This window comes from Corvus cornix, chromosome 17 (genome assembly GCF_000738735.6).
Source record: "Corvus cornix cornix isolate S_Up_H32 chromosome 17, ASM73873v5, whole genome shotgun sequence".
NCBI lineage: Eukaryota > Metazoa > Chordata > Aves > Passeriformes > Corvidae > Corvus > Corvus cornix.
This window is the reverse complement of record NC_046346.1, coordinates 6,046,428-6,065,338: the sequence shown is the minus strand read 5'-3', so window position 1 is coordinate 6,065,338 and position 18,911 is coordinate 6,046,428. Positions and strand designations below refer to the sequence as shown.

At 61.6% G+C, this 18,911-nt stretch overlaps 4 protein-coding genes across 15 annotated transcripts; all 4 read left to right on the top strand.

Moving 5' to 3' along the window:
• Positions 1 to 390: 390 nt before the first annotated feature.
• On the top strand, positions 391 to 3,301 carry DPM2 (dolichyl-phosphate mannosyltransferase subunit 2, regulatory). The gene is made up of 4 exons (XM_039561589.1): positions 391 to 487; positions 885 to 974; positions 2,064 to 2,166; positions 2,461 to 3,301. The coding sequence occupies exons 1-4, from the start codon at positions 485 to 487 to the stop codon at positions 2,517 to 2,519; spliced, it is 255 nt and encodes an 84-aa protein (XP_039417523.1). The 5' UTR covers positions 391 to 484; the 3' UTR covers positions 2,520 to 3,301.
• On the top strand, positions 3,200 to 7,097 carry ST6GALNAC4 (ST6 N-acetylgalactosaminide alpha-2,6-sialyltransferase 4). Of its 5 annotated transcripts, XM_039561579.1 has the most exons (8): positions 3,202 to 3,287; positions 3,899 to 4,098; positions 4,874 to 4,949; positions 5,266 to 5,436; positions 5,590 to 6,002; positions 6,122 to 6,229; positions 6,312 to 6,489; positions 6,576 to 7,097. In XM_039561579.1, the coding sequence occupies exons 3-8, from the start codon at positions 4,938 to 4,940 to the stop codon at positions 6,801 to 6,803; spliced, it is 1,110 nt and encodes a 369-aa protein (XP_039417513.1). In that variant the 5' UTR covers positions 3,202 to 3,287; positions 3,899 to 4,098; positions 4,874 to 4,937; the 3' UTR covers positions 6,804 to 7,097. The 5 variants fall into 5 exon arrangements, with proteins under 5 accessions (XP_039417512.1, XP_039417513.1, XP_039417511.1 ...); XM_039561578.1 differs by lacking the exon at positions 3,899 to 4,098 and having other exon boundaries at positions 3,200 to 3,287; XM_039561577.1 differs by lacking the exons at positions 3,202 to 3,287; positions 3,899 to 4,098 and adding an exon at positions 4,316 to 4,587.
• Positions 7,098 to 7,752: 655 nt separating this feature from the next.
• On the top strand, positions 7,753 to 11,879 carry ST6GALNAC6 (ST6 N-acetylgalactosaminide alpha-2,6-sialyltransferase 6). 7 transcript variants are annotated; one of them, XM_039561587.1, is made up of 7 exons: positions 7,753 to 7,994; positions 8,428 to 8,542; positions 9,365 to 9,429; positions 9,564 to 9,743; positions 9,891 to 10,288; positions 10,479 to 10,586; positions 10,665 to 11,879. In XM_039561587.1, the coding sequence occupies exons 3-7, from the start codon at positions 9,415 to 9,417 to the stop codon at positions 10,852 to 10,854; spliced, it is 891 nt and encodes a 296-aa protein (XP_039417521.1). In that variant the 5' UTR covers positions 7,753 to 7,994; positions 8,428 to 8,542; positions 9,365 to 9,414; the 3' UTR covers positions 10,855 to 11,879. The 7 variants fall into 7 exon arrangements, with proteins under 7 accessions (XP_039417521.1, XP_039417520.1, XP_039417518.1 ...); XM_039561586.1 differs by having other exon boundaries at positions 7,753 to 8,024; XM_039561584.1 differs by having other exon boundaries at positions 7,753 to 8,042.
• A 1,936-nt stretch (positions 11,880 to 13,815) lies between these two features.
• AK1 (adenylate kinase 1) lies at positions 13,816 to 18,599 on the top strand. Of its 2 annotated transcripts, none has more exons than XM_039561576.1 (7): positions 13,816 to 13,877; positions 15,143 to 15,185; positions 16,215 to 16,250; positions 17,007 to 17,170; positions 17,378 to 17,494; positions 17,882 to 18,073; positions 18,379 to 18,599. In XM_039561576.1, exons 2-7 carry the CDS (start codon positions 15,176 to 15,178, stop codon positions 18,442 to 18,444), a joined length of 585 nt encoding a protein of 194 aa, XP_039417510.1. In that variant the 5' UTR covers positions 13,816 to 13,877; positions 15,143 to 15,175; the 3' UTR covers positions 18,445 to 18,599. The 2 variants fall into 2 exon arrangements, with proteins under 2 accessions (XP_039417510.1, XP_010395975.1); XM_010397673.3 differs by lacking the exon at positions 13,816 to 13,877 and adding an exon at positions 14,904 to 14,953.
• Positions 18,600 to 18,911: the final 312 nt, after the last annotated feature.

The window sequence follows — 18,911 nt, the reverse complement described above, 5'->3', positions numbered from 1 at the left end:
GCTCCCCTCCCGGCCCCGCTCCCAGCCCGTGCCCGGCCCCTCTCCCGCCCGCTCCCGGCTCCCCTCCCGGCCCCTCTCCCGCCCACTCTCTGCTCCCCTCCCGGCCCCTCTCCCGCCCGCTCCCGGCTCCCCTCCCGGCTCCCCTCCCAGCCCCTCTCCCGCCCCGCTCCCGGCTCCCCTCCCAGCCCCTCTCCCGCCCCGCTCCCGGCCCTCTCCCTGCTCCTCTCCCGCCCCGCTCCCGGCTCCCCTCCCAGCCCCTCTCCCGCCCCGCTCCCGGCCCCGCTCCCTGCTCCTCTCCCGGCCGCTCCCGGCTCCCCTCCCGGCCGTTTCGCGGCTCCAGGCGGTGACGTTGCTCGGGGCGGGGCCTCCCGCGCGCCCCGCCCCCCTCGCCGATTGGCCGCTGCGGGGGCGGGGCCGGCGGAGCGCTCGCTAATTGGCCGCCGCGCCGGAAGGGCGGGGCTGGCGGGGAGGAGGCCGGGGCGCCATGGTGAGTGCGGGCCCAGCCCGGGGCCGGGGCGCCGTGGCGGGGGGAGGAAGGGTCCCTGCTCGGCCCGGTAGCACGGGGGGCTTGGGCTGAATCGCGGCCCGGAACCCGGGCGAGGCTCCCTGGCTGCCGCCCCTGCGGAGAGACCGGGCCCGGTGCTTGGAATGTGGTGTGTGAACTGGCTCAGGGAGCTTCCTGCGGAAGGGCCCGGCAGCCAACGCTGGATTATCCCGCCGCAGTTGTCTTATCCACGCGGTGCCCCTGCCCCGGGTTTTCCCCGGCCCCACCTGTGTCCCGGCCCCGCAGCAGCGCGGCCGTGTAACCCAGAGCAGGTGCCTTGAGCCGCTCCTGCGCAGGCACGGCCGTGGGGATCCTGCTCTGACTGTCTCTCCCTTCGCAGGCCACAGCGACGGACCAGCTGGTTGGGTTTGGCTTGGTCGCCTTCAGCCTCGTCCTCTTTGTTTACTATACGCTCTGGATCATCGTACTGGTACGGGTTTCCTCTGGCCAGTATAATCCCAGTCATTCCTTACTCAGGTGTTTCCCTGGCCTTTGTTCAGGTGATGTTGTGCCTGTGTGCCCGAAGGACTCTTGCCTGCTGCGTTAAAAATTTCAGGGCAGATCTTCCTCTGTGCGCTGGCCCAGTCCTTGTCCCATCTGGGTGTTCCTGGCCTTGCCTGGGCAAGACCAAACATTGATCGTGGTGCACCCCTGCTGTTCCAACACGTGCTGACCCAACTAGGGCTGGATGAGCTATTGGGAAGAGCTGAAGCCTGGCCCCGATGGAGGTGTAGTCATCAATGCCCACAGTTACATCCGCCGGATTCCTGGTTCTGGTGGGAGATGACAGAGGGAAACATAGCAAGAGACAAATCTTAACAAACCTGGAGCCTGGTAGGAAGGACAAGAGTTTAGGGAATGCAGAGCTCTGGAAAAGTGATTGTGAGGCTGCCCATTTCTGGGGGCACATCAACTGGGGTCGTTAGTGATTTTCTCCCTGGAAAGAAACTTCTCCCCACAAGCTTTCCAGGTGTGAGAGGCCAGGTTCAGCCTTGGGCTAATGTCTGAACTCCGGCCAGTTTCCCCTCTAATTTCAAGGATTTTGAATTCCCCTCTTGCGTCTGCTCCCTCTGCTGCCTGATCCATGTCTGTGCTCCTGGCATTCCCAGAGCTGTAGGAGTATTTGCTGCTGTGTGGGAATTCTCACACTGCTCCCTACTATCCAGAGCCTTCCACTGGCCTCCACATGGTTATCCTGGTGGGATAACCACGGAACAGAGCTGGTGTCAACTGCTCCCTTTTGCAGGGCAGAGAGACAGGGATCTGCTGTGTTCTGCACCAGCAGCTCCTCCCATCCCGAGCCCCCGGGGTTGTGGGACCCTGTGCCATCCCCAGTAGTCACCCCTCGTTGTCCAGTGAACCTCAGCCTTCACTGGTTTCTGCGGCTGAGCCACGTGCAGGTCTGGGCACCCTATTTTTAGCCATCTCACACCAGATATTTCCATCCTTCTCCCAAAACCTCGAGGCTGCACCTCGAGGTGTTGTGTCCACCTGCCGACACCCCTCTCTGTCCCTGCAGCCCTTCATCGACAGTGACCATGGGATCCACCAGTATTTCCTGCCTCGGGAATATGCAGTTATCATCCCTGTGGTGGCTGGGCTGCTGCTGCTGCTCTTTATAGGTGAGAGTTACTTCTGTTGTTCTAATTAGAAACTTCTAAATTAGGGAGAGAGAAGAGGGTTGCTAGGAGTTTAGCTAATGTGTGACACCTGTGACACTCTCTGTGGTTACTGCTGCAGCTTAGCCTGGCACAGGACTTGGGGCTGTGTTTGTGTGTGACTTTGGCTGTTTGAGCCTCTGGGCAGCAGAATTTTCTTGCTCTCTCTGCTGACATTCTTTTCCTCATTACCAGGTGTTTAAGGAGTGCCTGGAATTAAAAGTTTCCTAGCTGAACCTGTTCTCTCTCTCATGGCAGGTGTTTTTATAATTTTCATCATGTGGAAGAGCAGGAAACCTGCCAAGAAATCAGACTGAAGGCCCAGCTGAGGAGATGAGGAGGTGCCCACGCTGCGGCATTGTAGCCAGGAAAAGACTTTTCCTGCAGCTCCAGGCAGACATCTCCTCCAAGGTGCCCAGCGCTGAGTTGCTCCACGTTCCCTCCTGCAGAGACTAAATGTAGTTTACAAGTCACTGACCAAAGAGAAGCAGGATTCATCCAAGGCTCATCAAGTGAGGGACCAGAGCCCCTGCTGAGGGACCTGCTCCCCAGCTGTGGCTGCCCAGCCCACTCTCTGGGCACTCCTTCCCCTCAGCTCTGGCTCTGCTCAGTAGTTTGTTCCATCTGGGAATTTTTAAAAAAGTTTACATACAGTTTGTGGGGGTTTTTGATTCAAGTCTGAGAGGAAAGAAATAAGACTTTGGGCTTGGAAAGGACAGGTTTGCCTTCTCCATTTGCTTCTGGAAGGGCTAATCACAGTGCTGGGGGCTCTTGCCTTTCTGAAGAGGGACTCCCACAAGGCTGGGTGCGCAGAGGGTGCAGGGACAGTGCTGCCCTCTGCGTCCCACCATGCACTCACCCAGCTGAGAGGGTGGTGAGGAGATGTCCTGGATCACAAGGAAGTGTTGGGTGTGGTTCCCATCACAGCTGTCAGTCCTGGCTGGATTCCTGCCCTGGACAAGGCTCCGTGTGCCAGCCAGGCCGGGGCTGAGCAAGCAGGTGTGGTGCCAGTGTCCTTCCCCCATGAGGTTTCCTCTCCTGGCAGCTCCCCTGGACCACAGCGAGCAGGATCACCCTCAATAAAGGTCTGTAAGGTCTCGCTCCCTGTCTTCTGCCCATGCCAAGGGGTGCCACAGGCCTGCCAGTGTGGGTTCAGCTGCATGGCCCTGGGAGTGCATGGCATCTTGCTGAGAAGGTCCTGCCAGTGAGGTCAGGCAGGAAAGCACCATAGAGAACCTAGCCCAACTTCGTGCTGGCTCTGCCGTGCTTAAGGCTGCTGTACCCTGCCTGTGGAGGGCAGATTTGGGGCACTCTGACCTTTCTTGCATGTACTCTGAACTTCCTGCCAGCAGCATGTCCCACGGTCTCCCATCCTGCCTGGGGGTGATCCTGGTGGCTGGGGGCACACCAACAGCCACAGGTGTTGCGCTGAACCTGGCTGCAGGAGCCAGTGGAGGGTCCAGAGATGAGGCTCTGGCTGTAGGTTTGTTTCCAGCTCTTGCAGAGGCTGCCAGGCCATGCTGGGCTGTCGAACCCCTTGCTGCCCTTCCCTGCCCCTCACCTTCTGGCCAGGGCTCAGCCCACCCCACAAGGGTGGTTTTGGGCTGGGGCAGAAGGAGGTGAAGGGGGCATGAATTCAGTGGTGACTGAGCAGCTCCAGATGTGACTTCCCCCTCTGGCCTTGTTTCCTGTGCAGGAGCCCAGTGGAATCCCTGTCACTTCTCCCTCTGGTTCCAGGCCTGTTCAGGGCAATTTCTGGGACTGGTTTCAAGGTTGCATCTCGTGTTTCCTTGTCACCAAGGGGAGAAATTAAAGTGTCTGGGCCAGCAGGCAGCTCCCTCTGGGGACGCTTCTCATGGGTGCCCTGTGACTTGACCCTGGCAGGAGCAGCTGCAGGTGACGGGGCCGTTGGATGGGGTCTAGGGTACCGAGGGTCTCACCTGCCCCGGTCCCACTCCTGAGCCATTCCGGATCCTTGTGGTGTCCCTGGGCTCATCGGGAGCTGGTGGTGCACGGGGGTGAGAGAGCACCGGGAACAGGAAGGCTGCTGGAACCCCCGGGCGGGAGGGGAGCCTGAGAGAGCAGAGCAAGAGTGGGGGAAGAGTCATGGGGTCGCTACCGACGCACGCGGTAGGGAGCGAGGCGGGGATCGGTAGCGGGACACACGAGGGGCGTGCCGGGGTCGGTCCCGGTACGCCGGGAATGAGCCCACGGGCACGGACGGGCGCGTCCCCGGAGGAGCCGGATCGCGGGGCGGGGTAGCCGGAGGCGATCGCGGTGCCGGTCCCGGCAGTGCCTGCTCGGCTCCGCCCCTCCGCGCCCCGCCAGCCCCACTCCGGGCGGGGAGCAGGACCTGCCGGCGGCGGCCCTGGGGGTTCCGGCTCGGTGAGTGGGGCCGGCACCGGGAACCGCGGACTCTGCGCCGGGGGGCATCCCGGCCCCGACCGCTGCCGGGCGGGGCGGCAACCCGCGGAGCCACGGGGGGCACTGGACACATGGGGGGACGCCGGGGAGTCGTGGGAATGAGGATGCGTGGGGGGATCCCGGTAATGGCCTCGGGGAGGTCCCGGCACGAGGTGTGGGGGGGGATCCCGGGTGTTGGGGGATAGGGGGGGATCCCGCTGGGCGAGCTCACCCCGGGGTGCCGCCGCTGAGCCCGCTCCGCTTGCAGGGTGCGAGCCTCCACCCTGCCGGTGACCCCCGGATCCCCCCGGTGACTCGCCAGCCCCCCGAGGATGAAGACGCTGGTGAGTACCCGGCGGGGCAGGGGGCGAGGGCCGGTGGGACCCCGCCACCATCGAGGGGCTTCTCGCCCCAAAAGCGGTGCTGGAGGGGGCTGAGCCCGGCTGCTGCCGGTGCCCGCGGGCGGTACGGAGTCCGTAGGGCGTGCGGGCATCGCCGCTGGCGGAAGCGAGCCGGGGCCAGCACCTCGCACCATTCCTCCCAACACACCCCAACACCCTCCGAGGGGAAGTTCCCTCATGGCCACGGGAGCCACCGGCCTCTGGCGCGGGGCCGGTGCACGTGGACAGACCTGGAGAACTTCCCCTCCTCTGCTTCTAGGTCCAGCTCTTCCTAACGCTGGTGTGCGCAGTGGTGGTGGCGGTGCTGTACATCCTGCTGAGCTCCAAAGCCCGCGTGCAGCCTTGCTGCCCGGGCCTGGGGCTGCGGGACAGCCCCACTACATCCAGCATCCGCAGCTTCCAGGGGTACAGCCGCGTTCCCGACGGGAAGGTGCGTGGGGGTGGGGCTGCACTGGGGCTGGTGGGGCAGCTCAGCCCACCTGCGCCTCAGTTTTCCTGTCCTTTGGGAAGGGCAGGCAGGGGCTGTGGTGTATCCAGCTGCTGCGGGAGGGAAGGAGGAGCTGATGGTGCCATCTCCCTACAGCCGCTGGAGCGAGTGCTGTGCCGCCACTGTGCCATTGTCTCCAGCTCGGGGCAGATGCTGGGCTCGCAGCTAGGAGAGGCCATCGACCGGCAGGAGTGTGTTGTGCGCATGAACCATGCCCCCACTGCCGGCTACGAGCGGGACGTGGGGACACGCAGCACTATCCGAGTGGTCTCACACACCAGCGTTCCACTGCTGCTGAGGAACCAGCCCTACTTCTTCCAACAGTCCCAGGAGACCCTCTACTTCATCTGGGGGCCAGCAAAGAAGTTGAACAGGGAGAAGGTGGGCCCAACCTACCAGGCACTGCTCAAGGTGATGGAAAAGTACCCCCAGCTGCAGATCTACACCCTGACTGAGGAGAAGATGACATACTGTGATGACGTCTTCCAGAATGAGACAGGGAAGAACAGGTACTGCTGGCTCCTGAGGAGCCCTGTCAGGTCCCCCTGACGTACCACCTGTCCCCTCTGTAGTGTGGCCAGGCCAGCAGCAGTGCCACCCACTCCTGTGTGACCAAGATGCTTTGCAGGATGAAATCCGGCTCCTTCCTGAGCACAGGCTGGTTCACCATGATCCTGGCCATGGAGCTGTGCGAGCAAATCCATGTATTCGGCATGGTCAGTGACAGCTACTGCAGGTGTGTGGAAGGTGGCAGGGGCAGGCGTGGGGTGGTCTGGTGTCCCCCCAAGTCCCACACTCACCCTCTCCCCTCCTGCCAGGGAGAAGAACCACTCCAGTGTGCCGTACCACTACTTTGAGAAGGGTAAGCTGGACGAGTGCAAGATGTACCTGATGCACGAGCTTGCTCACCATGCAGGGCACCGCTTCATCACTGAGAAAGCCATCTTCTCTCGCTGGGCCAAGAGGAAGAACATTGTCTTCAACCACTCATCCTGGGTAGGCGAGTAGGGCGCCAGCTGTGGGGTGGGGCAGCCGGAACCGCGGCAGCAGGGCAGCTCTCATCCTGCAGCAACACGTCTCAGCTCTGCCAGTGCCACGTTGGACACCTTTTGCTAAGCCCTGGAGCGGGGAGTCTCCATCTCTGCAGCAGCAGTGCCTGTTTCCCCAGCTGGTGGATGGGCTGGGAACCCTCGTGTTGGTACATGGGGCGCATGAGCTGGACCCACGGAGCCCCATCAGCTCCAAACACCTGCTTGGATGGACCCAGGGAGACCCAGTTTTCCACCCACTCTACTAGGAGGAGTATTTAATGCAGGATTAGACATGCTGCTGGACTCCAGCAGGGCATGGGCCACAAGCTGGTGCCTCTCACAAGGACAAAGCTCTACTGTGGTCCTTGCTCCACTTGTGCCCTCTGGACAGTGCTGGGTGTGGGGTGCAGGCAGCTGGATCCAGGCTCTGCCTTCTGCTACTTGGTGCCTGCATCCCCTCAGCTGGGAAGCCCTGAAGCCACACGGGCCCTAGGGGCTCCGAGTTGCCTTGTCACAAGTGTCCTTGGATTCAGACCAAAGTAAACGTGCCTATTAAAATTGATTTTAACTCAATAGTGCCCCTTGCTGTGCCCCTTGTGGCTGTAGGACAGGACAGGGAATGAGGGAGGAGGGGATACTCAGCAGCTTGTCACAGGCTGCCAGGCTATAAATAAGAGGGGGAGGTGACAATGGGGTAGAGCTGAGCCTAAACATGGAAGAGGGTGCTGAAAGCAGTTGAGGTTATTTAGGAACCAGCAGCTGCATCTGTGCAGGATGGGTGCTGAGTCTGGGGTGATCCTCAGTCCCACAGGGCGCAGTGCTGCTGGGCTGTCACATGGCAGCTCCCATGTTCCTGGAGAGATGGGACATGCCATGGGCACGTGTGGCCCTGAGCCCACAGCAGCTCTTTGAACATGTAAACAGATGCCACATGTTTGGATGGGTCCGGTGGTATCTGGGGCCGGGGGTGAGAGGATGGGCAGGCATCCTGGGGTGCAGTGAGGAGCGAGTGGTCCAGGAACTGCGGGAGCTGCCACAGCCCTACGCAGGGCAAGGCATCACCGGCACAGCGGAGCCAGAATCCCTGTGGACAGGCGTCACGGATGTAGGTCCCTGCCAGCGGTGGAGCCCCCTCCCTGCGCCACGCAGCCCCCCAGCGCGGGGCCCTGAGCTCCCGGCCCCCGCGGGGGAGACCGGCATCCCAGCGATGCGCTGCGCCCGGCAGCGGCTCAGGCACGGCGTGCTGCTCCTGGCACAGCCGGGCAGCGCTGTCCGCACCGGTGCCCTCGGGGACCGGGGGATTAGTCCCGGCCTTTCCCGGCGGCCGTCCCGGCGGCACTAGGACCGGCGGCCCTCCCGATCCCTGGAGGGCGGCAGTAGGACCCGGCGGTGCTCCGCATCCCGTGAGGGCGGCACTAGGACCCGGCCTGGGCGGCGGCAGCGGCACGATCTGTGTCGGCAGCGATATCGGTAGCGGTATCGGTAGCGGCAGCGGTATCGGTAGCAGCAGCGGCAGCGGTATCGGTAGCGGCAGCGGTATCGGTATCGGAGCGCACTGCGGGGCGGAAGGGTCGGTGGAGTTCGCGCGGCCAGGCCGGGCCCGTTCGGCCGGTGCAGGGGCGGAACGCGCCGTGGCCGGGCGGAGGAGCGGCCCCGGGGCCGGTGCACGGGGGATAGAGGCGTAGGAAGGGTCCGGCTCCCTCCCGTGTCGCTGCGGCCGCTGCCGGGGGTGGGGGGGATGTTCCCGGGGGCGAGGGAGGACTCGCACGTAGGAGTGGCGGCAGGTTCGCACCTGGGGCCGGGTGGGTTTTTTCCTTCCCGGGGGGCGGAAGGGCTCGCATCCGCGGCTGGGGGACCCCCGGCGGAGGAAGGGGGCCGGGTCTGAAGCAGCATTTTCCCGTAGAGCGGCAGCGTGAGTCCCGGTGCCGGCCATGGCCGAGCCCGCCGCAGGGGCCGGGCAGCACCCGCCGCCCGCGGGGCGCAGGAGGTGACGGTCTCCCCATGAGAGCCCCCGCCAGGTAAGGCCGCGGGGTCCCGCCCTCGGGGCCCCTCCGTGGGGTCCCACATGGCCCGAGAGTTATGGAGGGAGCGAAGTGGGGTCCGGGAGTGGGGGTCCCACAGCGTCCCCAGCCCTTGCACGACGAAGCCCCCCAGCAGCACCACGTCCGGCCATGGCCTGGGCTCCCCGGGCAGGCTGGTACCTTCTGGCACCACCTCTAGCCCTGAGAGCGTTTCGAGGTGTCAGCTCCCCCCAGGGGTTGATCTCAGGCTGTTGCATAATTTTCCTTGTGACAATTAGTAAAGAAGCTTCAGTGGTTTTAAATTTCCACTTGCTTGGAGAGCTGCAGGAATGGCTGGGGCTCACTAACCAGGGCTCCCAAAACTAAACTGGGTCAACCCGCTTTGAGTGGAGGTTAGAGTGGGTCCCGGGGCTGGAGAGGTCCCTGCAGGTCTGCTGGATGCAAGCCCATGCATGCACTGACTGGGGCAGGCCTCACTTCCTTGCATTCCCTCTTGTTCCAAGACTGCTCTGGTGGTGGTTTTAATGGAATTTCACGGCACAAGCAGCAGGTTGACCCCCCCTAACCCTGCGGTTTGAGTGGTTTCATCCCCACGAGGGGAGGATAATCCTCCCTGGAGACCAGCTTAATGTGGGGATCCTGGAGTCTGCCCAGCCTCTGCCCACAGCATTTCTTTTCCCCTCATTGATTCCGGGGGATTGTTCTCCTCTTCAGAGGGGGACCTGGAGATTTATCCCGTGTACACCTGATCCTGTACCCCCACCAGCCTGGCAGCCTGGGGATGATGGGCCAGGCTGGGGATGACCGTGTGCCTTGCAGGTGCTCGCAGGACGCCGGCAATCACTGTGTGCTGAGGCCGGCACGGAGACATGAGTGGCAGCACGGTGAGTGCCAAGAGAATCACCCCGGGGACCTCCCTGGGGACAGCAGGCATCCTGCTGGAGATGCCGTGGGAGTGGGGTGGATGCCAACACCCGTGGGGTGGGGGCAGCGGCTGACGCTATCCCCCCGCCCGCAGAGCCAGCGTGCCGCCGCCCTGGGGGTCCTCTTTGCCCTGATCATGTTGCTGATCATCTACAGCTCTGGCAACGGGAACGAGGTCTTCCCCTACAGCCGCCTGCGGGGCAGAGCCCGCCGGCCCCCCGACCTCAAGAAGTGGGGCGTGAAAAGCGGGTACCTGCCAGTCTGTGGGAACAAGGTACGAGCTGGGCAGCAGGGCCCGGCCTCGGCGGTGACACAGGGTCTGTCTCTCTGCTGGCAGAGGACAGTGGCTCTGCAGGGGACAGTAATACCCTGTCCACGGTGACACCAAAAGTCACCTGCCCACGGCACTTGTCATCACCAGACCCTGACTGCCCGCTGCCACCAATGCGTCATTGTCACCAGCTCCAGCCACCTCCTGGGCACCCACCTGGGCACGGTCATCGACGGGGCTGAGTGCACCATCCGCATGAACGACGCTCCCACCACAGGCTACAATGCTGATGTGGGCAACAAGACCAGCTTCCGTGTGGTGGCTCATTCTAGCCTCTACCGTGTCCTCAAGCGGCCCCAGGAGTTTGTCAATAAGACCCCAGAGACCATCTTCATCTTCTGGGGGCCGCCCACCAAGATGCAGAAGAGTCTCCTGAAGATCATCCAGCGCGTCTGCACCTCCTTCCCCAACATGACAGCCTACGTTGTCTCCCCCGGCCGCATGAAGCAGTTTGATGACCTGTTTCGGGGTGAGACAGGGAAGGACAGGTACCTCAAAGCCACCTCCTGTGTTGTGTCCCCCTTTCTCCAGGTTCCCAAGACAGAGCTGACTCTTGGAGCTGCTTCATGGGCCGCAGCATTGAGCTGGGGGTCCCTGAGGCAGGCTGGGGACACTGACAGGGTCCATTATCCTCATCACCTCGCCCCTGTCATCCTTCCTGCTGTCTTTCCTCCCCAGGGAGAAGTCTCGCTCATGGCTCAGCACCGGCTGGTTCACCATGGTGATCGCGGTGGAGCTGTGTGACGCTGTCCACGTCTATGGCATGGTGCCACCCAGCTACTGCGGGTAAGGAGACCCCCAAGCCCCCACCCCAGCACATGACCCCACCATGGGGCTCACCCAATGTTTCTTTCCCCACTGCAGCCGCCGTCCCCCACCTCGCCGCCTGCCCTACCACTACTACGAGCCGAAGGGCCCCGATGAGTGCACGACCTACATCCACAACGAGCGGAGCCGCAGGGGCAATCACCACCGCTTTATCACTGAGAAGAGGGTCTTTGCCAGCTGGGCCAACCTCTACAACATCACCTTCTCCCACCCCACCTGGACCTAGGGGCTGCCTCATGCCTGCTGGGCAGACCCCTGGATCTGGGATGGATGAGGGTTCCCCTGCATCCTCCTGGGAGCAGTGGGAGCCAGGCATCAGGGTGCCACCACCTGCCTCCCACAGGACCACTGCTGTTGTGCATGGTGGCTCCTTGCACCTGGGATGTGTTGGGTTTTGAGCTGGTTTTTGGGGGCCAGGTAGTGAATGTAAAGATTGGGGTGTCCCCCGCTCCATGTGCAGGGTACTGGGGCATGATATCCTGCCCCATCCTAGTCCATGCAGATTGCACCCCCTGGGAGCCTACAAGGGGGTTCCAGGTCCTCTCAGCTCAGTTTTGGGTTGCATCACTTCTGGGGTCACCACAGAGACTGTTTCCCCCAACCTTCTGGGTTGGGAAACCCCCTCTTGGAGCTCAGCCCCCCTCTGCCATCCCCAGCCCCCTCATCCCAGTCCTCAGTCATCCTTCTCTCAGCAGAACCCCACAGTTTTTTGTGGGGCCCTGTGGGGGTGACATTGCCACCCTCCCTGCCCCAGCACCCCAAAAACACTAGCCTCTCCCAGCACTGCTGCTCCCCACACTGCCAAAACCTTTTCTAACTGAAAGATGGAATTTTTGGGAGCTTTTTGGGGGTTTTGGCTTTTTTTCTCCCCACTTCTAACCCTGGGGTTTGTACTTGGGTTTCCTGGACAAAGGAACAAGCAGGAACTGCTCTTTAGTGGTAACGAAGGGCCAGCAGCTGCTTATAAACAATTAAAAACTGGTCAGGTAATGGGGGGTAGTGATGCCTCTTGGCACCCTGTGGCTGGGACAGGACTTTGTTATTAATTTCTCAGCAGCAGAGACGTTAATTTGGGAAAAACAACTAAATATGGCATGTTTGGGTCCTGAGCCTTGGCAGGAATCCATTTCTCCGTTTCCCTCTGGCTGTGGCTGGGGTTTTGGGGGGCTCGGTGCTGGGGGAAGCAGTGGGGTGCCCATGTTTTGTAATGGTTTGTACAGGAATAAATATTGCTGCAGTCTGTTGCCTTGAGCCCTGGGTCTGGATGGGTTTTTGGGGATGCTGGCAGTGATCCCCAGCCCACAGCAGTGCTGTCCCTGGGTCTGGCAGGGTGACCAGCATGTCCAGGTGGGATCCATGTCCAGTCCCTGGCTGACTCCAGCTCTGAGCCACCTCCACAGTGCAGGTGACAGCTGAGACCTCCCCAGCTTGTGTCACTCCCAGCCAGGTGCCCTGGGGTCACAGGGTCTTGGGACAGGGTCTCTGCAGCCACAGAGGAGGAGGGAAGGGCAGGTAAGTACAAGGACTTGGAGATCACCGTTGCCTGTCTCAAAGTCTGTTGCCACAGAACTTTGCTGTGAGATGGGCACAGAAGGGAGCAGGATGATGACACTGGCTCTAGGCCTGGTCTGGCACATCCTGGGTAACACATCCAGACAAGGGTTCCCACGGTGGCAAGCTGTGGAGGGGCAACTGCTCATACACACATCACTGGTCACCCCAAGTTATGGGATAGACAGCATCTGCAGCCACCGAAGGCCCTCTTCCCCCTGCCTAAAATGCCTGAGACTTCTATGTAAGTTAAGGCATCGTAAAAGGAATTTGAGATAAGATAAAGGTGGTACTATTGTCCAAGCATTATCTCAGATTAGGGGATGGTAAACAAAACTGGGCGAGAAGAATGTGTCACTGATAATGAGGAAAAGCCAACCCAGTAACTGGTGGAATCAGCTCCAGCTGGGTAAAAGGTAATTCTGGCAGGAGGGGGATCACAATCTACTCGAAGACAAAGACTGAACATGGGATTAATTAGCATTAGAAGAGAGGGAATAATTTAACCAATGGAATAAGGGAATTACGTAGCCAATGAGCATTAATGCCTTCATTTGCAAAAAGGTAGAGATAGTGAAAAGTTTTCAACAACTTCGGGATCCCCACTACCATGAAGACCAGGGTGAAGGACTAAAAGGATGCTGAGCGATCCACGGGTGGTGACAATATTCTGCTTGACCGATGTGTCTCTCTCCCCCACCCCTTTTCTACTTCTTTCTCTACCTCATTTTATTGTTAAATAAAATCTGTACTATTGGCTTTGGCATACGGCATCTCTCACTAATCAAATCTTAACAAGGATGCAACAGCCCCGGGGTTTTACACCCCTGGAGCTGGGGGGATGTGCAAGCTGGAGGTGGGGGCATAGGGACATGGGGATGGGATGGGGACATAAGGACATTCGGGACAAGGATGGTGACAGTAGGGATGGGACCGGAATGGGGACAGGAATGGGGACATTAGGGACAGGGATGAGAATTAGGGATAGGGATGGCGACATGAGAACGGAATGGGGGCAGAAAAGGGGAGGCGACATGCGGACAGTGATGAGAAGAGCATTCTCCTCCGAGGAGCTGGGGGCGGAGGCGCGGGGAGCCCCGGAGACCCCAGACCCGGCAGGGTGAGGGCTCCCACTGAAGGCGGACCCGCGCCCCCGAGCCGTGCCGGGGTTAACCGCGTCCTCCCCACCCCTGCACGCGCGGGCGGCCGCGGCCCCGCCGTTGTCCGTCCGTTGTCCCCCCGGTAGCCCTCCGTTGTCCGTCCGTTGTCCGTCCGTTGTCCCCCCTGTTGTCCTCCGTTCTCCCCCCGTTGTCCCCCGTTGTCCCTCCGTTCTCCCCCCGTTCTCCCTCCCGTTGTCCCCCCCGTTCTCCCTCCCGTTCTCCCCCCGTTGTTCCCCCCGTTGTTCCCCCGTTGTCCCCTGTTGTTTCCCCCGTCCTCCCCCGGTTGTCCCCCGTTCTCCCCCGGTTGTTCCCCCCGTTCTCCCCACGTTGTCCCCCCCGTTGTCCCCTCGTTGTCCCCCTGTTGTTCCCCCGGTTCTCCCCCCGTTCTCCCCCGGTTCTCCCCCCGTTCTCCCTCCCTGTCGCCCCGCGCCGCCCGCTCGGCGCTGCCGGTGCCGCGCGCTCCCGGCGTGCCCCGCGCGCCGCCGTGCTCTATAAATAGCGGTACCGGCGGGCACGGCGCGGGCGGCGGCCGGTCCAGGTCAGTGCGGGACCCCCGCGGGGCCCGGGCCCGGGCCCGGGGCAGTGCAGGAGCCCGGGGAGCCTTTGCTTGGCGCTTGCGAGGGGTGGCGGGGGCACTGCAAGCGGTGCTGGAGCAGCCCGGTCCGGGGAATCTGGCCCCAGGGAGGGGCTTGCGGGGGGCAGGATGCCGGTGGGATGGGAGGGGTGGGTTGGAGCTGGCGGTGAGGTGAGATTGCCGGGGGCACCCCGGGGTGCAGCCCGCAACGGCCTTGGCTGGGGAGTCACAAGGCCACCCTGCACCCCCCACCCAGCCCCTCCCCAGCCCCGACCGAGCGGGTCAGCGCCCCCCCCCCCCCCCCCCCCCGTCGCCTCTGGACCAGTCACCTCCACATCACCCTCACCCTGGCACCCATGGGACCGGCACCACACTGGATCAGGCGCCCAGCCCGCACTGAGAGCCGGGGCTGCCCGTAGCGTCTCATCGCCCCACCAAGAGTGGTGCCAGCTGTCTTGGGTCTCAGCGTCCCCACAGTTAGGAACCCGGGGGTCCTGCACCCCCCAAACCTCGTCGGGGCCATCTCAGGACCCTCAGGCATCTCCCACCCGCAGCGCTGGTGGGACGTGACCCGGTGCCGGTTTCAGTCCGGCCATTCTTAGCCTCTGCCCTTTCGAGGTTGTAACACGACCTGTCAGCGGCCACCGGCTCCTCTGGTCGCAGAATGCCCCATCCCTGCTCCTCGTCCAGCCGGTTTGGGGTGACGCACTGTGGCCAAGCAGGTCGTGTGCTGCGGGGCTGGGTGTGAGCAGGCGGGGTGGCCAAACACCCCCCCGAAGTCCTGGGGGTGCAGTGGGGTGCTGCAAGCCCCTCCTTAGGACACCCCGCTCAAACCAGCCCGTGGGGAGCTGGGGGTGCCGTCATCCCTTGGTGTCCTGGTGGCACCGGGCATCCCGAGCGGGTTTCCGGCTGTTGGGCAGCACCCCAGGCATTGGGATGTGGGCAGGGCAGGGGAGGATGCCGGCAACGTCACCACGCGTCACCCGGCATGGGGATGCCCTTACCGCAGCCGGATGCAGAGGGTGACTGCTGGGAGCCAGGTGAGTGATGGCCGCAGAAGCAGAGATCCTCAGCTCCCTATTTCAGGGAGAAGCCAGGAGTTGTGTCTTCCGTCCCACCTCCCCAGCCTGTCCTTGGAGCCAAAAAGGGAGACCCTTTCTCTCCCCAGACGCTTGGTGACCCGTGTGTCACTGATGTGCTGAGTTGTTTATCCTGCTCTTCCCTTGCAGCCTTAAGTGCTTCCGTGCCTAGACCACGGCAGCATGTCGGCAGGTGAGTGATCCGTCTGCATCTCCCTGTCTCCCTTGTATCCATTCCCTTGGTTGCCTGCATCAATCCCCCCTGGAATTAATCCACTTCATCCCCACAGCATCCATTCCCTCTGTACCCCCTTGGTCCCCCCTGCATCCACCCCTTCTGCATTCCCCTTCCCTCTCTTCCTCTGTCCCCTCTGTCCCCCCTGCATTTGTCCCCATTACATGCAGCCCCTGGTCCTCCTTGCATTCCTCCCCTCCACCCCTCCCCCATGCCCTTGCCTCTCTCTCTTCTGTCCATCCCCGTGTCCCTCCAGCCCCCACACACACCCCACATCCCATTGGTCCCTGCCAGCCACTTGGCTCCATCCCCAGCCCTGGGGAGTGCTGGGTGCCAAGGAGTTGAAATTTCATCCAGCTGTAATCAGGAGATGGGAAAGTGGCCCCAGAGCAGCTCAACTTTATTCTTAGCTCTGCTTCCCCCTGTGGCATCACACCCTGGCATCACCCCACCCCACAGCTGGTGCACAGATCCCACAGGTGGTGAGAACCCTGTGCCAGGGTGCTGGGGATGGGGTGGCCAGTGCCACTTGCACGTTGGCCACCAGGTCCAGGGACCGATGCTGGGGTCCAGAGACTGCTGGGGTTGTGCCAGGTGCTCAAGGTGGCCGTGCCAAGCCAAGCCTGCCACAGCCCCTGTTAGCCTGCCGGGGTGACACGCCGGCCACAGGGATGGATGAGGCCAGTCCCTGCCTGCGGTGGAGTCGTGGACAATGACTACCTCTGGGACACCACGTGGTAGTGGGATTCCAGCCCCATGGCCGAGGTGCCATGGGGTCTTTGTGCTCAGATGTGTCCAGACATCCCAGCCTGCCCAGGTGACCAGGACACGCGTCTGCTTCCCTCTCCATCTTCCCCCAGGACTCTGGGATCGGTCCCCTCCATCCCCAGGGATGCCTGCCCTGGATCTGGCACCCCCTGGGGACACCTCACTCCCCGATGGACCTTTTGGCTTTTGATAATTATTTTTTTCCTTTCTCTCCTCCAGAAAAGCTCAAGCAGCACAAAATCATCTTTGTGGTGGGTAAGTCTGTGTCCAGGTCCTGTCACTGGTGGGTCAGCCCAGGCCTTTTCCCTGTACCTCTAGGCTGGGGAGACAGGGGTGGAGGCTGAGACTGGGCTATTCCCAGGCACTGCAGAATGGCCATGGCTCCAGCTTGGCTCTTCGAGGCCACATGGGGTATGCTGGGACCAGGAGAGGTGTATACCAGGAGTATGCTGACACCAGAGAGGTGTCTGGTGACAGTAAACCACTGGGGGTTGATGTGACAACAAACCCCTGGGAGGTAAAGTGATAAAACCTTGGTTGGTGATGCCCTGGGTGTCATCAGGGTGTGGTGATGTCCTGGGTGCCATCAGGCAGTGGTGATGGCCAGGTGCCAATAGAACAGTGATGTCCTGGGTCCTGGATAGAGTGGTGGTGCCCTGGGTGCCATCTGGCAGCAATGACAGGGGTCATGATACCCTGGGAGCTACTGGGACAGGGACATCCCAGATGGGGGTGGGGATGCCCTGGTGCCAATGGGACGGTGACGCCCAGGGCAGTGATGCCCTGGGTGCCATCAGGGTGTGGTGCCCACATGCCAATTCCCAGCAGCCCATGCCACCCCCAAGCACTTGGCAACCTCTGGAGAAGCTCTGTCCATTCACCTGGTGCTTGGCTTCGGGAGACCAACCAACATGTCACCAAGTTCTGAGTACTCCTGTGTGTCTGTGCTGCTGCTCCCATGTACCCCTCCCTCTCCTTACCCATGGCTTGGGGCACACATGTGCCTTGCAGGTGGCCCTGGCTCAGGGAAAGGGACACAGTGTGAGAAGATTGTGCAGAAGTATGGCTACACCCACCTCTCCACGGGGGACCTGCTGCGGGCAGAGGTCAGCTCGGGCTCAGATCGGGGCAAGAAGCTGAAGGCCATCATGGAGAAAGGAGAGCTGGTGCCCCTGGTGAGTCCTCACCAGCCACCAGCTGCCACATGGTGGGGTGTGCAGGGGTGGCAGTGGGGACACCAGATACTACAGTAATGCTTGACACATGACTCAGGCATCTCTGGCCCTGCTGTCCCAGGGTAGGGTTTGCAGCAGGGATTGGGAATGCTGGGTGGGAGTTGTTGTCCCATATCAGCCCTAGAAGCTCTGTCCTCCCCTCTCCAGGACACTGTGCTGGACATGCTGCGGGATGCCATGGTGGCCAAAGCAGACGTGTCCAAGGGCTTCCTGATCGATGGCTACCCCCGCGAGGTGAAGCAGGGAGAGGAGTTTGAAAAGAAGGTGAGAGCTGGTGCCGTGCTGTGCTATGCTGGGCCATGCCACACACCAGCATAGCACAGGGACTCAATCCAGCAGCAGCCTGGCCTCTCCATCCCAGCGAAGATCACATCCCAGAAGGGTCTAAACTGGGCAGCAGGTCCCCCTGCCTCAGGGACAGCCTGTGCCCAGAGCACAGTGAGAGGGACCAGAGTGTCCTCAGGCTGATAGTGCGTGACAACAGTGCTGACATGATGGTGATGGCAGGGAGCCAGGGCTTGGCCACAGTGTCCCTTTGCCTCCTACAATGCGGAGGGAGACAGAAGATGGTGTGGGGACCGCTACCATCCCAAACCAAAGCAGACCCACACCAACTCAGTGTGGTGACAAGTGTGTCCCCTCTGTCCACAGATCGCCCCCCCCACACTGCTGCTCTACGTGGATGCGGGGAAGGACACAATGGTGAAACGCCTGCTGAAGCGAGGTGAGACAAGCGGGAGGGTGGATGACAACGAGGAGACCATCAAGAAGCGTTTGGAGACCTACTACAAGGCCACTGAGCCTGTCATTGCCTTCTACAAGAGCAGAGGCATCGTCCGCCAGGTAAGCAGGAATGTGGCTGATGCCAGCACCATCCAGCCCTACGCCTTGGGGCTTGTGTCCCAGGGGAGGGGAAGTGATGGATGGGGATGACGAGGGAAGCAGGAAAACTCAATCCTGCCTAGTTTGGGGTGGGCTTGAGCCCTCTCATTCCCACCACGACCCCCTCCAAGGGTGGCCTGCACCCCTTTGCCGTAAATGAGCCCTGGTCTCTTCACCCATGGCCAAAATGCATCCTTGGAAGAGCTCCAGTTGCTCTCGGATGAGAGCCCTCGAGCAAGTCCCTCAGCTAACCCCTCTGTACCCAGCTCAATGCCGAGGGCTCCGTGGAGGAGGTTTTCCAGCAGGTCTGCACCCACCTCGACTGCCTGTAACCAAACCCCTGGCCCCACTCCCCCCAGTGCACTCCAGCAGAGACAGCGGAAGCGGCTTTATCCTGTTTTCGTGGACAGAGCCACGCGGAGGAAATTTCAAGGACATTGTGTTTGGCTCTTTCCCGTCTCTCCCCAGTAAAGTTCACTTTAATGAATCCAGACTTTATCTTTTTCTTCTGTTGCAGGAAATGAGTTTTTCTTTCCAGAGGGGTTTTTTTTTTCTCACCCTCTGTCCCCCCCTGCCCCTCTGGAGCTGATTAAGGGCAGGAAGTGGGTGTTTATCCCACCGGGGCAGTGGGATGCTGCGCTCAGAGGAAGGGAGGGAGCATCCCAGCTGCTTGCCCTGGCTTCCCAATCCGTGGCCTGCAGGGAGCCTGCTCCTGCATCCTCCAGCCAGTCCCAGCCACCCTCATTCTGTCCCGATTGCTGAACCCCCTCGTGCTCTGGGTGTGTGTCCAGACACACAG

What these genes read in the sequence shown, in the direction of transcription:
- DPM2 (XM_039561589.1), top strand. An exon ending in CGCTCTGGATCATCGTACTG is followed by an intron (nt 975 to 2,063) that starts GTACGGGTTTCC and finishes CTGTCCCTGCAG; the next exon opens with CCCTTCATCGACAGTGACCA. An exon ending in GCTGCTGCTGCTCTTTATAG is followed by an intron (nt 2,167 to 2,460) that starts GTGAGAGTTACT and finishes CTCTCATGGCAG; the next exon opens with GTGTTTTTATAATTTTCATC.
- ST6GALNAC4 (XM_039561578.1), top strand. An exon ending in GCCGCGTTCCCGACGGGAAG is followed by an intron (nt 5,437 to 5,589) that starts GTGCGTGGGGGT and finishes ATCTCCCTACAG; the next exon opens with CCGCTGGAGCGAGTGCTGTG. An exon ending in AATGAGACAGGGAAGAACAG is followed by an intron (nt 6,003 to 6,121) that starts GTACTGCTGGCT and finishes GATGCTTTGCAG; the next exon opens with GATGAAATCCGGCTCCTTCC.
- ST6GALNAC6 (XM_039561587.1), top strand. An exon ending in GGTGAGACAGGGAAGGACAG is followed by an intron (nt 10,289 to 10,478) that starts GTACCTCAAAGC and finishes TTTCCTCCCCAG; the next exon opens with GGAGAAGTCTCGCTCATGGC. An exon ending in GTGCCACCCAGCTACTGCGG is followed by an intron (nt 10,587 to 10,664) that starts GTAAGGAGACCC and finishes TCCCCACTGCAG; the next exon opens with CCGCCGTCCCCCACCTCGCC.
- AK1 (XM_039561576.1), top strand. An exon ending in CAAAATCATCTTTGTGGTGG is followed by an intron (nt 16,251 to 17,006) that starts GTAAGTCTGTGT and finishes TGTGCCTTGCAG; the next exon opens with GTGGCCCTGGCTCAGGGAAA. An exon ending in GAGAGGAGTTTGAAAAGAAG is followed by an intron (nt 17,495 to 17,881) that starts GTGAGAGCTGGT and finishes CTCTGTCCACAG; the next exon opens with ATCGCCCCCCCCACACTGCT.